At 33.0% G+C, this 12,964-nt stretch overlaps 1 protein-coding gene across 1 annotated transcript in view; it reads right to left on the reverse strand.

Annotated features, from left to right (window-relative positions):
- LOC111369588 (RPM1-interacting protein 4-like) overlaps positions 1-12,467 on the reverse strand; it is a 17,340-nt gene extending 4,873 nt beyond the window's left edge. The window contains exon 1 of the mRNA XM_022991172.1: positions 12,167-12,467. Coding sequence (XP_022846940.1) covers positions 12,167-12,172 — 6 coding nt within the window. The 5' untranslated portion in view covers positions 12,173-12,467. The remainder of the gene's footprint in view (positions 1-12,166) is intronic.
- Between the last annotated feature and the right edge of the window lie 497 nt (positions 12,468-12,964).

Consider the following 12,964-nt stretch of genomic DNA (forward strand, 5'->3'; position numbering starts at 1 on the left):
AGCAAAATAGATGCCATGATTTATTGTTCCTTTGATATACCTAAGGACTCTTTTGGCAACTCCAAAATGTGTTTGTGATGGCTTACTCATGAATCTAGAAAGTAAGCTTGCCGCAAACATCAAATCTGGTCTTGTTGCTGTCAAGTACAGTAAACTTCCAACAAGACTCCTATATTCCTTCTCATTGATTGGCTGGTCTCCATCTTCTTTGGATAATTTTGTGTTCAACGCAACTGGTGTATCAACTGGTTTACACTGCTGCATCTTGAACCTCTTCAAGATATCACTTGCATATTTCTTTTGTGAAATGAAAATACCATTTTCTGTTTGCTCAACCTCAATGCCCAAAAAATACTTCATCTCTCCAAGATTTGTCATCTCAAATTCTTCCTTCAATTTATCAGCAAACAAATCAATTTGCTTTTTACTGTTTCCTGTGATGAGTAAATCATCCACATACATGGATAGAATTAGGATATCAGAATTTTCATCACTCTTCACATAAAGAGTATGTTCATTTTCACTCCTCCTGAATCCTTTAGCGCATAGATAACCATCTATTTTGCTGTACCAAGCTCTTGGCGCCTGTTTCAAACCATACAAGGCCTTTTTCAGCTTGCATACATGATCAGGATAGATTCTAGACTGGAAACCTTCAGGTTGTTCAACAAAAACATCCTCCTCCAGTTCACCATTGAGAAATGCGGATTTTATATCCAACTGATGTATCTTCCACTTCTTTTGTGCTGCTAGTGCAATCAATAATCTGATGGTGTCAAACCTTGCAACCGGTGCAAAGGTCTCAAAATAATCAACACCACTTTCTTGTGCAAATCCTCTAGCAACTAACCTTGCTTTGTATTTGTTCACTGTGCCATTTGGATTCATTTTTGCCTTGTACATCCACTTCACTCCAATCACTTTTCTTTCATCAGGACGAGGTACTAACTCCCAAGTCTGATTTTTATGAATCATCTCCATTTCAGTTTCCTTTGCATCAACCCATTCAGAATGTTGTTGTGCCTCTTCATAACTGCTGGGTTCAACCACTGCCATATTACACCTCTGATAAATCTCATTCAAAGATCTGGTTCCTCTAGGAGACGAACTAGATCTTGAAGATTCAGAATTTTCTGCAGTAGGTGCGATAGATTCTATCTCGAAAGACTGAACTTCTGGTGTTGGAGTTGAAGTTTCCACTGGAATAGGAGGAAAAACTGCTACCTATTGCTGTGTATTGGTTTCATTAAAATTCCACTTAGAACTTTCATCAAATTTTACATCACGGGATATCACAACTTTTCCAGTTTCTGGAAGATAGATTTTATAGCCCTTTGTCTGTGAACTATAGCCAATAAAGATCCCCTTCACAGCCTTTTGCTCCAACTTGCTTCTTTTCTGATCTGGGACATGAACATAGCACAAAGACCCAAAAACTTTCAGATGCTTGGCTGTAGGTTTCATTCCACACCATGCCTCAATAGGTGTCATATTTTTCACAGCTTTTGTAGACAACCTATTTTGCAAATAAACGGAAGTATAAACTGCTTCTGCCCAAAACGAATTTGGAAGTCCCTTCTCAGCTAGCATACATCTGGCCATCTCCATGACAGATCTATTTTTCCTTTCTGCCACTCCATTTTGTTGCGGAGTGTAGGGAATGGTAAGCTGCCGATGAACTCCATAATCCTCACAGAATTGATTGAAGTTGGTAGATGTATACTCCTTGCCATTATCCGATCTCAAGGTCTGAATTTTACATCCAGTTGTGCCTCTACCATATTCTTGAATTTTTTGAACACATTGAACACATCTGACTTGTTTCTCATGAAGTACACCCAACACATTCTTGTAAAGTCATCAATGAATAGCACAAAATACAAATTATGACTCAAGGATGGAGTTTTCATGGGACCACAAATATCAGTATGCACAAGCTGCAATTTTCCAGATGCCCTCCATGCACCATCATTAGAAAATGACTCTCTATGCATTTTCCTCAAACTACAGCTCTCACATACTCCTCCAGATTCATGAATTTTAGGCAAATCTCTCACCATGCCATGAGAATGCACATATGACAAAGACTTGTAATTATAATGACCATATCTTCTATGCCACAAATCAGATTCATCCACATCAACTCTAGACATATTTGCAAGTAAGCTATGCCATTGAATGCTAAAACTTCTATTATGCATAGGCAAACTAGCAATTTCAACATCATGAGGATCATAAATTTTGCATTTCATATCTCGAAAATGCACAACATATTTCTTTTCAAGCATTTGACCCACACTTAGTAAATTTGAATCCAAGCCAGGCACTAAAAGTACTTCATCAATATATCTTGTATCTTTCTTTATTTGGATAGCAATGGTACCCTTACCTTTGGCTGGTAGGACTCCTCCGCTTCCAATTTTCACCGTGGCCTTCACATTTGTGTCTAAATTGTGAAAAATTTGCTCCATATTGGTCATATGATTGGTGTAACCACTGTCTACAAACCATGTTTCCTTGCTACTCAATTCAGCTCCATGAACAGCTACAAACAAATGGTTTTCACCATTCCTTTCATGTGCAAATGCTGCTTGCTGATTTTGATTTCTTTGTTGATATTGTGGCTGATTTAGATTCTGCTTTTTGGCTCTACAAAACTTTTCAATATGGCCCACTTGCTTGCAAAATTTGCATTGCTTTGTCTTCCAACACTTCTTCTCAAGATGGTTGGTTTTTCCACAATGAATACAAGGAGAAAATGAGTCTCTTTGCCTTTCTTCTTCCCTTCTTGGTGTTGTTTTCCTCCACCTTCACTTGAACTTTGCGGTTTAAACTTTGCCGCAAGAGCTCCTTCAATAATTACCTCAGATCTTGACGTTAACCTTTGCTCATAGGCTAACAAAGCACCTGTAAGTTCAGTTAAAAAAAGACTTGACAGATCCTTTGTATGCTCTATAGCCGTGGTAACAGCATCAAACTTCTCGGGTAAGGTAATCAACATTTTTTGCACCACTCTTTTGTCTGGTACGTCCTCTCCATTCAATTTAAGCTGATTCACCACATTAGCCACTCTAGAAGAGTAGTCCTTTACGGATTCAGCATCCTTCATCCTTAGATTTTCAAATTCTCTGCTCAAAGTTTGCAATCTTACTGCTCTCACTTGCTCAGACCCTTTGTACTCTTCTTGTAATTTATCCCAAGCCTCTTTTGCTGTTGTAACAGCCACAATCTTGGGAAAAATTGTCTCAGTGACAGAAGAGTGCAAGAAGGTAAGAGCCTTCATATTTTTTATTTTACGATTCTTCTCTTGCCTCATTTGATTCACAGTAGGGTCTGCATCCAACTCCTGTGGAGTATAACCTTCTTCAACAATCTCCCATAGATCATGTGCCATCAAGAAAGCCCTCATTCTGACAGACCAATACTCATAGTTTTCGCCTCCAAACATCATGGGGATAGGCATTGAAGCTAGAGTAGAATTTGCCATTTTTCCTCTTTCTCACAGGCCTTTAAGATCAGGAGTGCTCTGATACCAAATGTTTGTCCTAATTGTGATTTTAGTATGCAGCGAAAATAAGGATAGATTCGATCAAGACCGGATCAGTTCAGTAATAAGAACAGAACAAAGTATATTTTGAGAGAAACTTTTTTTTTTATATATGAATTATTTGATTTGAGTACATGACAAACCTATTTATAGGATAGCATAAGACTACTAAGAGTCACACAATTACGAAGAATAATAATGACTAATAATGATGGTGAATGCATCCATCTCTTCATCTTCCTCTCCAACACTCTTCATCTTCCTCTCTAACACTCTTCATATTTCATCATGTGGAGAAAACCAAAAGTCTTCAATAATCAACAGATATCCTACAAGGAAAATATCAAATTGTGCTTTCTAAGAACACAATTGGATGACTTTAATTTAATTGGAAGTTGAATTGGGTGGACTTGAGAGATATCAAGGTTCTTTGATTTGTTGTGTTCATGACATTGGGAGACGCTGAATGGAAAGAAGGATTCTTTTTGTTCAAGATCTATTGACTGGAGAACAGCAAGATAGAGAAAATAGATATATAAAGCTAGATCACGGGAGCTACAATCAGAGTTTCGTGAAAAGTTATATCCTTATTAATTATATGGTGCTAGTATATATACAAGCAACTATTGTCTTTATACAAGGAAAGAGAATAAAAGAGATATACAAAAAAGAATAACTATTGATCCCATGAATTAAGGATGCACAATTATATGCCATAAATGGAATGTAAGGTTTCCAAATATAGAAGTTCATAAAAAACTGAGGATTAAAGGTCCTAACTATACCCATTGCTGATGCCAATATGCTTAGCAAGTAAACAAAGAGCCACCTGATTTTAATTTAACTACAGCAAATAGAAACGAAAATATGACCCTCAGCAGTTACTAGCGAAACAACCAACCAAGTTAAACCAACAACAATCCAGAAACTTTGAGTGCAAAAGTGAGAAACCAATTAGATGAAATTGCATCCTATTTTATTGGAAAGTTTTTCCGGTTTGCATGTGATAAGAGTGTAAAATATGATATTTTTCCCTCTTAATTGTTGCATTCGTATGATTATTTGATGTCAAATGCACTCATTACTCTTATGTTTTGATCTAGGTCGCAATTTAATGAAAAATGTTAAAATTTGGAAGAAATGAGAAAAAAGGGGCAAAGTGGAAGAAAATGAAAGTTCAGGGACCAAGTTGCAAATAATTCATAGATGAGACGGGTGATGGAATGATGATTCAAGAAAGCTAGGAGTCAATTGGGTGTAATTTGAAGTCAAAAGAAGTGAAATATGACTATAATATCAACACAAATCAATTCACAATTGAAAAAGTTACGCACCGATTTTCAGCCTCATGTTAAGACCCATTTTTGACATGGAAAATGATCGAATTGGAAGATGACTTCTGAAGTAAAGTTGTATCCCTTTGTGTTAGCTATCCAACGCAACTTGAATCACCTCAATCGGACACTGGGAGGAAAAGTTATGGCCAAAATACTAAAAGTTGTCCGGCGGAGAAAATGGTGACAACCATGCGGTCGCATGGCTATAAAGCCATGAAATTTTGGGGCCATTTTGGTTGAACTATGCGGTCGCATGGCTTATAACCATGCGGCCGCATGGGTATTTTTCGAGGGAGAAATTCTAGATTCCTATTTTGACGAGAACACTTATGGAAACTTGTTTAGCACATGTTTTTAAGCCCTAATCTCGACCTAGAACGTCATTCTTCCTCTCCACATCAATTTTCTCTCATCTTGGGTGAAGAAACTCCATGAAAGGCTAGGAATCCCTGGTGAAGCAAGGGAGGAACTCGATTGGTATCGATTATTTCAACATTTCTCATACTTGTAATATGATTTCCATTGCTAAACAATTCAAGATTTGGATTTCTTATTCTTATAAATATGTTTTGAGATTGGTTTAATATATATTAGATTTTCACGGATTTAATCATGTTCTTTCCATCGAATAATATTGAATTTCAAGCATTGTTGTGAGATTGATTTAACTTTTACTATATTTCCCATAGATTTAATCATGTTTTATCTATCATGAAATTAATCTAATTGTTAAATTTCAATTTCAATTATCTATTGGTGTGATTCTCTACGATTTTATGCTTGATGTATAAGGTGGATTTAGAATCCGATTTCAATAGATTAAAGTTGGTATATGTTATAGGAAATCCATATTTTAGAATTACTATAGAATAAAATTGGGCCTTAATGTTATATTCCCCAATTAAAGTTTGATAAAAAATCTTTAGTTGAGTACATGAATGCATGATTGATGTCGAATGATCCGAACCAATCGAGGGAATTCCGGTGCTTCACTATTTCATACTTTTATTCAAATCCCGTAAATTCATATGTTAACATTTGAACACATTTCAAATTGATATATTATCTGTTACACAACTCACAATAAAAATCCTAATTTGTAGGACCCTTTAATTAATTTCCTTTCTCCTTGTGGATACGACACCCCAAAGCTATACTACAATCATCGCGTTACACTTTGGACATAATCAGCATGGAAATGTCAAATTAAACCCTATAATTCCACAATCTGCCACGTCCTCTTTTACCATTTTCCTAACTCACTCCAGTGTGTCCTAACTCACATTGATGCTCCAGGAAAAATGTAAACACAAACAATCACAGAGGACAAGGGGTGTAGAACGTCTCCTGTTTGCTGTGGCTGTTTAGGAATCTACTTTCGGGAACATCATAATGTAATCACAGGAACAAAAGAGTTCCACATCCACTGTCAATAATTCAAGCCTACATTGTGGATCAGGACACCATGGTCATCTTTGGTCTTGGGGAGTATCTCGTTATATCTTGTACAGATCAACAACACAAAATATTAACGGCATTCACCTCGAAATATCTCCTTCACTTTTTACAGTTGCATTGGTTTCACATACTAACTGAGGTACTTTCGTTGCTGTACTTGAACAAAGACAGCACTTCCATATATATGTAATACGGAAACTTCCTATGGACAACATCTAGTCCTTCAACTATTTTCCTTTTACTATGGAGAATAAATTCATGTCTCTGGTGCAACATTTCTAACTCATTTTATAACTAGTATCTCAATAATCAACACAGGTATGAGAATGTCAGTGGACTAAAAAATTCAGCTGTTACCTACAAATTCACATGTTCTAATTTCATAATTTCATGTGATTTGGCTGAAGGAAGAGCTCAATAAGCTGATCCTCATAATTTATCTGATGCTCTACTCAAACTCAGGATCTTGAGAATGTCAGTGGGATCAAACAAACCAACTGAAGCAACAAGGTTTGATTTGGGGTAGACCTCAATACTGATTCTCATAATCTCTGATTAAACTCTGGTTCCCCAAAATTTATTCCCAAATATTAGATATTGAAAAATATCTCTTACAAGATCTCTGAGCAATGCACATGCATGTAGCTCAAGATGTGGTAATTGGGAACCTGGAGATGATTCTTCATTAGCTTCTAAACTAAATGCATGCGCCCATACACATTCACTGGTTCAAGATACTATTCAACTTCACAATATACAACAAAATTCCAAACAGACGTCTTTATAAATTGTTCTATGGAAACTGCAAATTTGAACATTTTCCATAAACTGACTTAGTTTTGAAATATATTTCACCAATAGAAATACAATATACATTCAACTGGTCACAATATATAGAAGAAACAAAGTTCCAAACTACTATAAATGATTTATAGAAACTACAAATTTGAATATTGACGTAAACTGTTGAATTATTTTGGTGAAATACCTGTTACAGGCTGTTATTAGTCATCACAGAAACTGTCCTTTTCTGTAGATCTCATTTATTAGTTCATATGTATAATAAATTGCAGTTTTTAAAATATTGTTAGCCGTAGATTAGTTCTTGATAATAATAATTTGGAAAAGACCTGAGAAACCAACCTCCTCAAGAAATAGAAGGAAAATATCTGTATGAATTTCTATAGCAAGAGCAGCTTTGCGAATTTATTGAACTAAACCACTAAGGCCATATTTGATAGCCTTGATTTTTCATGGAAAATGTTTTCCATTTCCACCCAATTTGTGTTGTTTGATTGCTTAAAATTTCCATGAAATTTGTTTTCCAACTTCCCTCCACGCATGTGCCAATTCTATGGTTTTGTGGAAATCCAATTCTCACCATTCCAAATGGTGAGAATTGGATTTCCAACCACATTTTTTTACCCCCGGGCAATTGTAACAAATTTTGTCCCTTTAGTTGACAATTATCATGAAAAACAAAGACAAATGAATACCAAAAAATAAAAAATTTCAACATTTTTCAGGTAAAAAATTATACCAATCAAGCACATTTAATTGTCAATTCCCAGTAAAACAAGTTCTAGGCAATTCAATTTCCTGAAATTCATTTTCTTTCCACCCAAATTCTATCCTTACAATCAAATGGACCCGAAGCGAATTTCCAAATTGACATCAAATAACTGGAGACTTGTATTTGAAAAGAGCATCTATACTTGTTGCCATTTTCTGTCCTAAACCCAATTGCTGCATGAAGCATTCTACCTAGTAAACATAGTTTTGGGAATGAACTCAACCATTGAACTCTATGGCAATAGATTCACCTCACATCTTTAACAAACTAGCCTAATAAAAGTGCAAAGTTAGAGGTTTATGACACTCAAAATACAAATCTACTTATTCTAGATTAGCTTCACAATCTGTCCTAATTATAAATTCAATGTTTAAAAATAATTTAAAGTTTTCTATACTATGTATGATGGCCATTATTTCATAATCTAAACTAAATAAATATTTTCCTTTTATCTTGTATTTTCCGCTAGCATATCTACAATTTTTTTTTCCTTTTTTATCACTATATTTATTTGGTTTGGAATATAAATTCCTCCCTATCCTAATTCACATCCATCTGTTTATATTATTTTAAATTCACTATCTAATGGTAATTCTAATGGTGGTAAATTTTTAAGTTCTGCAAATGACAAGTAAGAAAAGAAAAGTCTTTAGAAAAACTATCAATTTAAACACATTTTGACAGTTTTTGTAATAAATTCTTTGTAAGAAAAAGTCTTGCAGTCTTTAAAAGAAATCCTGTAGCAAAAAGGTCTTTGTCAAAGAAAGAAAAAGTCTTTCAAAACTTTTTATACGTTTTGTAAGAAAAGACTAGTAGCAAAAAGTCTTTCAAAAATTTATCTTTCAAAAGTTTACAAAAGTTTTGAAAACCAATTTTTCTTAGCAACAATAAAAAGTCTACTATCAATTAATTTTTGAAGACAAAAAGTTTGAAAAAATTCTCCACCAATTTATTTTATCTTTGCCACTAAAGTTCAATTGCTAAAAATGTCTAACAATTTTACTGAAATTTCTTTTATTATTTTCCCTTATAACCTTTGCTTGTTGTTGTCTTTCTTTACAATCTTGAGGATCTTTTATTCAAAAACTCCGACACTGAAAGATAGAGAGTTCGGTGATTTGCTTCTTGATATGTAAAAAGGAGTCACCTCTATTTCTATCTAGCACGGATAAAATATGGCTTCCTACAACGCCTAATCTTCCTATTTCTCTGTTTTCTAAACAAGTATTAATATATTCGTTAAACCTTTCTAATGAACAAGGTAGTGTAATTTAAAAGAATAAAATATTAGAACTTTAAAACGATATGTTTGTAATGACCTTTGAGTACTTTATTGTTCAGCAAATTAATTTCTTCAGATTTATTATTATTTTTTTAAAACTCTTTTATAACCTTTTAAAGAAGGCTTAAGACTATAACCAAAAATATTTTAATCATGTTTAAAAAGGCTTTAACAAACTCCCACAATTGGGACACAAATTAGCCAACTTAACTCAGAGGATTATTCTATCTTTTGGCCATGAAATCTAGAATAAAGAGGCTAAGAGCGTTAAAAATATATTTTTGAAATAGAAGTAAAATATTTGTGAATAAATTAATTGCTTACTTGGTGTTTCCCCTTTTAGGTCTTACTCGAAAAATAATAAAGTAAACAAAAATTATAAACAAGAGAGATATGAAAAGAACTTACTTTAATTACGAAATTTTTGAATTTACAAGGATGGTGGAGAAAAGAAATTTTAGGAAATTATTAAAAAAAAAAAAAAAAAGATAACTTAGAAGCAGCTTCTCTAATCTGTAATTTTGATAATAAGTTTAGACATGCTTTACATAGTGAAGATAAACAGTTAAATAATATTGTAGACTTACTTGTAAAGTTAGAGAAAAAAATTAGAAAGGAACAATTCAAATAAAAAAATATAAATTTTATAAAAAAAATATAAATAAAAATATAAAGAATTTAGAAACTAATCTAGAATATATTAAAAATCAAAATGCCGAAATACTAAAAAGAAAATTTAATAATATAAGAGAAACATAATCTAGTTTTAACTTAAAAAAATTGGAAAGCATAGTTAAAGCATTAGAAAAAGAAAAGTCGACAGATAATAGACAAAATTTAGATAATATAATAAATAAACTAGAAAAATTAGATTTAGTTAAAACTAAACAACCTAGTAGATTTAAGAAAACTAAGTGGACCTATACATAATGGATAAAGAAAAACAAATCATAGCCAATAGTAGTAAATTATTAGGTAATCCTTTATTAAGAACATTAAGCAGAAAAACAGAATCCAAAATAAGACTAGAATCTCTAATAGATATAGAAAAACAAATAGAAATGTTTAGACAGAATAAACTGAAATTAGTAAAAGCTTTAGACATATATAAAAAAGGAAATTTATTTAGCAAATCTTTAATATATCAACATTATGGAGAAAGATATATTTCTTGTTATATCTCTAGATTTAATAGAAAAAGAATCTTATAAAAAAATCGTTAATAAAGATTTTCAACAGACTCATTTAGGATTAATAATAATAGGAGTAAAAGGGCTTCATAGAGAAAATTTAGGAGCTAAAGTATTAGTATGTTTATATGATACCAGGTTCATAGATATAGAACAATGATTATTAGGAAGCATAGAATTAGATATGAATAATAAAGGCGGGATAGTATATTTTACATCAGACTATTTAGCTAGAACAAAAAATTTACATAAAGATATTAAAATAGGAATTAAAGCAAAGGACATCAAATAAAAAGAGTTGAGGATAATTTATTAATTTGCACAGGATTCATAGAAAGACTTAGGGAAAATAGTACTACTAATTATAAATTAGAAAATAATCAAATAATTACATTATTTGGACAAAAAGGTATAAAGGCTATTCTAATAAAGAAATTTTCTTCAGAAACATATGCAAGATTATATTGGAACTCAGGAAATTTTCTACAAAAACCAATATTATTACAAGAAAATAATATTATGTACAAAAATAGTAATGGAACTTAAAAGACACAGCATAATGAGGAAGAAAATGAGGGAGAATGTAGATATTTTGAAATAGAGAACTATGAAAGTGAATATATATATATATATATTAGTTCAATATTCCAGAAAATATAGTTTTCTCTCATGAAATATATTCACCAGTTGTCTCGGCATCACTACCTAGTGAATTAACAAACAAGCCTTCCCAACTAATAGTTGCAATTGTCAAATAAAGAAAGAACTACAAGACAAAGTTCAAATTATTGGAAAGGAATTTCATCTACAAATACCTACTCTCAAGCTGGATCGTATACATCCATACAAAATGACTCGTACACAAATATCCAACATACATTCATACAAAAGACATTGACTACAGTTTTCAGACTTCAGATTTCAAAATACTAGAAATATAATCAAACCAAAATGGTAAAAAAGCTAAATGACTTCAATTAGTCTTCAGGCAGATCGCCATTGACGCTTTATCACCAACAGGCAGCTCCATTTAACAGCGTTTTTCCTCAGATTTGCGCTTCTAGAAGTGATGAGAGTTGGGAGGAGATGACAGAGATTTGGAATATTTAAAGAGAGAGGGGATTGATATGGAAATAGTTGAGCTTCCTTTTTCATCTACATCACTGTTTGTTAATGGTGGGCTAAAGTATCACCATTACACCTTCAAAATCCTACTCCAAGCTTTTGCAATTAGAACTATCCTGATACTTACTCTCATCATCCTAAATCTCATACTCTAACCTAAAAATACAGCTTTTGACTCTCATCCAACCATCCAAACAAAACCCAAAAGAAGTCCCATTTTATCACATTGCTAGCTCTCCATCATTTTCTCCCCAACATGCCCCCATGCTACTGCTACCATATATCATATATAGATGCAAGATATATTTATATCCCAAAAATTTCTTCCCACACTTAATCAAGAAAATATAGGTTAATAATAAGTCCTCCCACAAGCCCAATACGCTATACCCAAGACTAAACTCAAGTTCAATTTTCAGCAACCAAAACCAGAACAAAATCAAATATACCTTATTTACGCACCCAGAATATGCATTAGATCTACCAATTTAACACAGCTAATCATTCATTAAATAGAAACTCATTTAAGATCATAGATTTTACTTTCTAGTAAATCAAGACATCAATATAAATAAAACCCATAAATTGAACATAATGTTAGTAACTAACACAATACAAAACATAGATCAAGAACAAACAATAAAGGGTACTCACTTCCATTAAACAAGAATCTTCAAGAAAAGTTGCGATTGAGCACCACCCAGCAAGCTGTCAACGCCACGATAAGAAAGATGCCAACAAAGACCCACCTCTGTATGTGTGTTAAAAGAGGGGGCGGAGGCGATGACCGGTTGACTAGAACCACTGATGAAAATTAACATCAACTACAGCAGAAGACAAGTCTGGTGACTGAGTGCAAGCCGTATTACCCGGTCACCGAGGTGCTATGTCGGATTCTGTAATTGTCTAACTGTTAAATCAATCAAACAAATGATTAATTTGTTTTATTAAACTATCGTCTATGCAAAACTAGGGAGTTAAAGATGTTTTGATAGTCATCCAACTTATAACTGGGTTGGGCAAAATGTCCGAACCCATCCGAAATCGAATCGAATCGAATCATGTGGTTTTTCTTAGGTTAAATATTCAAACAGATATCTGAATCGAGAATCGATAAGTTTGGTTCGGCAAGAACCAAGAATCGAATCTTTCAAAAAAATTTAATTTTTTTATATTAGATAAATCAAATTATTTAATTTTTTTCTAAATAAATTAGCAAATTAATTAATTAATTAATTAAATCCAATTTTTTGTTTTTTTGGCCCAATTATTAGTCTAATAGTGACCCAATTATTAGTCTAATATTGAGCCCAAGACTCAAGAAGGCCAAGTGGCCAAGACTAGCCTTGTATAAATGTTGTCTGATTGTTTCACTCTCTTTGACCTAACAAATCCATTTGAGTAATTGAAAAGTGAAAACCTACTAGCCGCCAAATCCAACTTCCTTGTTGA

Source organism: Olea europaea, chromosome 20 (genome assembly GCF_002742605.1).
Source record: "Olea europaea var. sylvestris chromosome 20, O_europaea_v1, whole genome shotgun sequence".
In the NCBI taxonomy this organism is placed as follows: Eukaryota; Viridiplantae; Streptophyta; class Magnoliopsida; order Lamiales; family Oleaceae; genus Olea; species Olea europaea.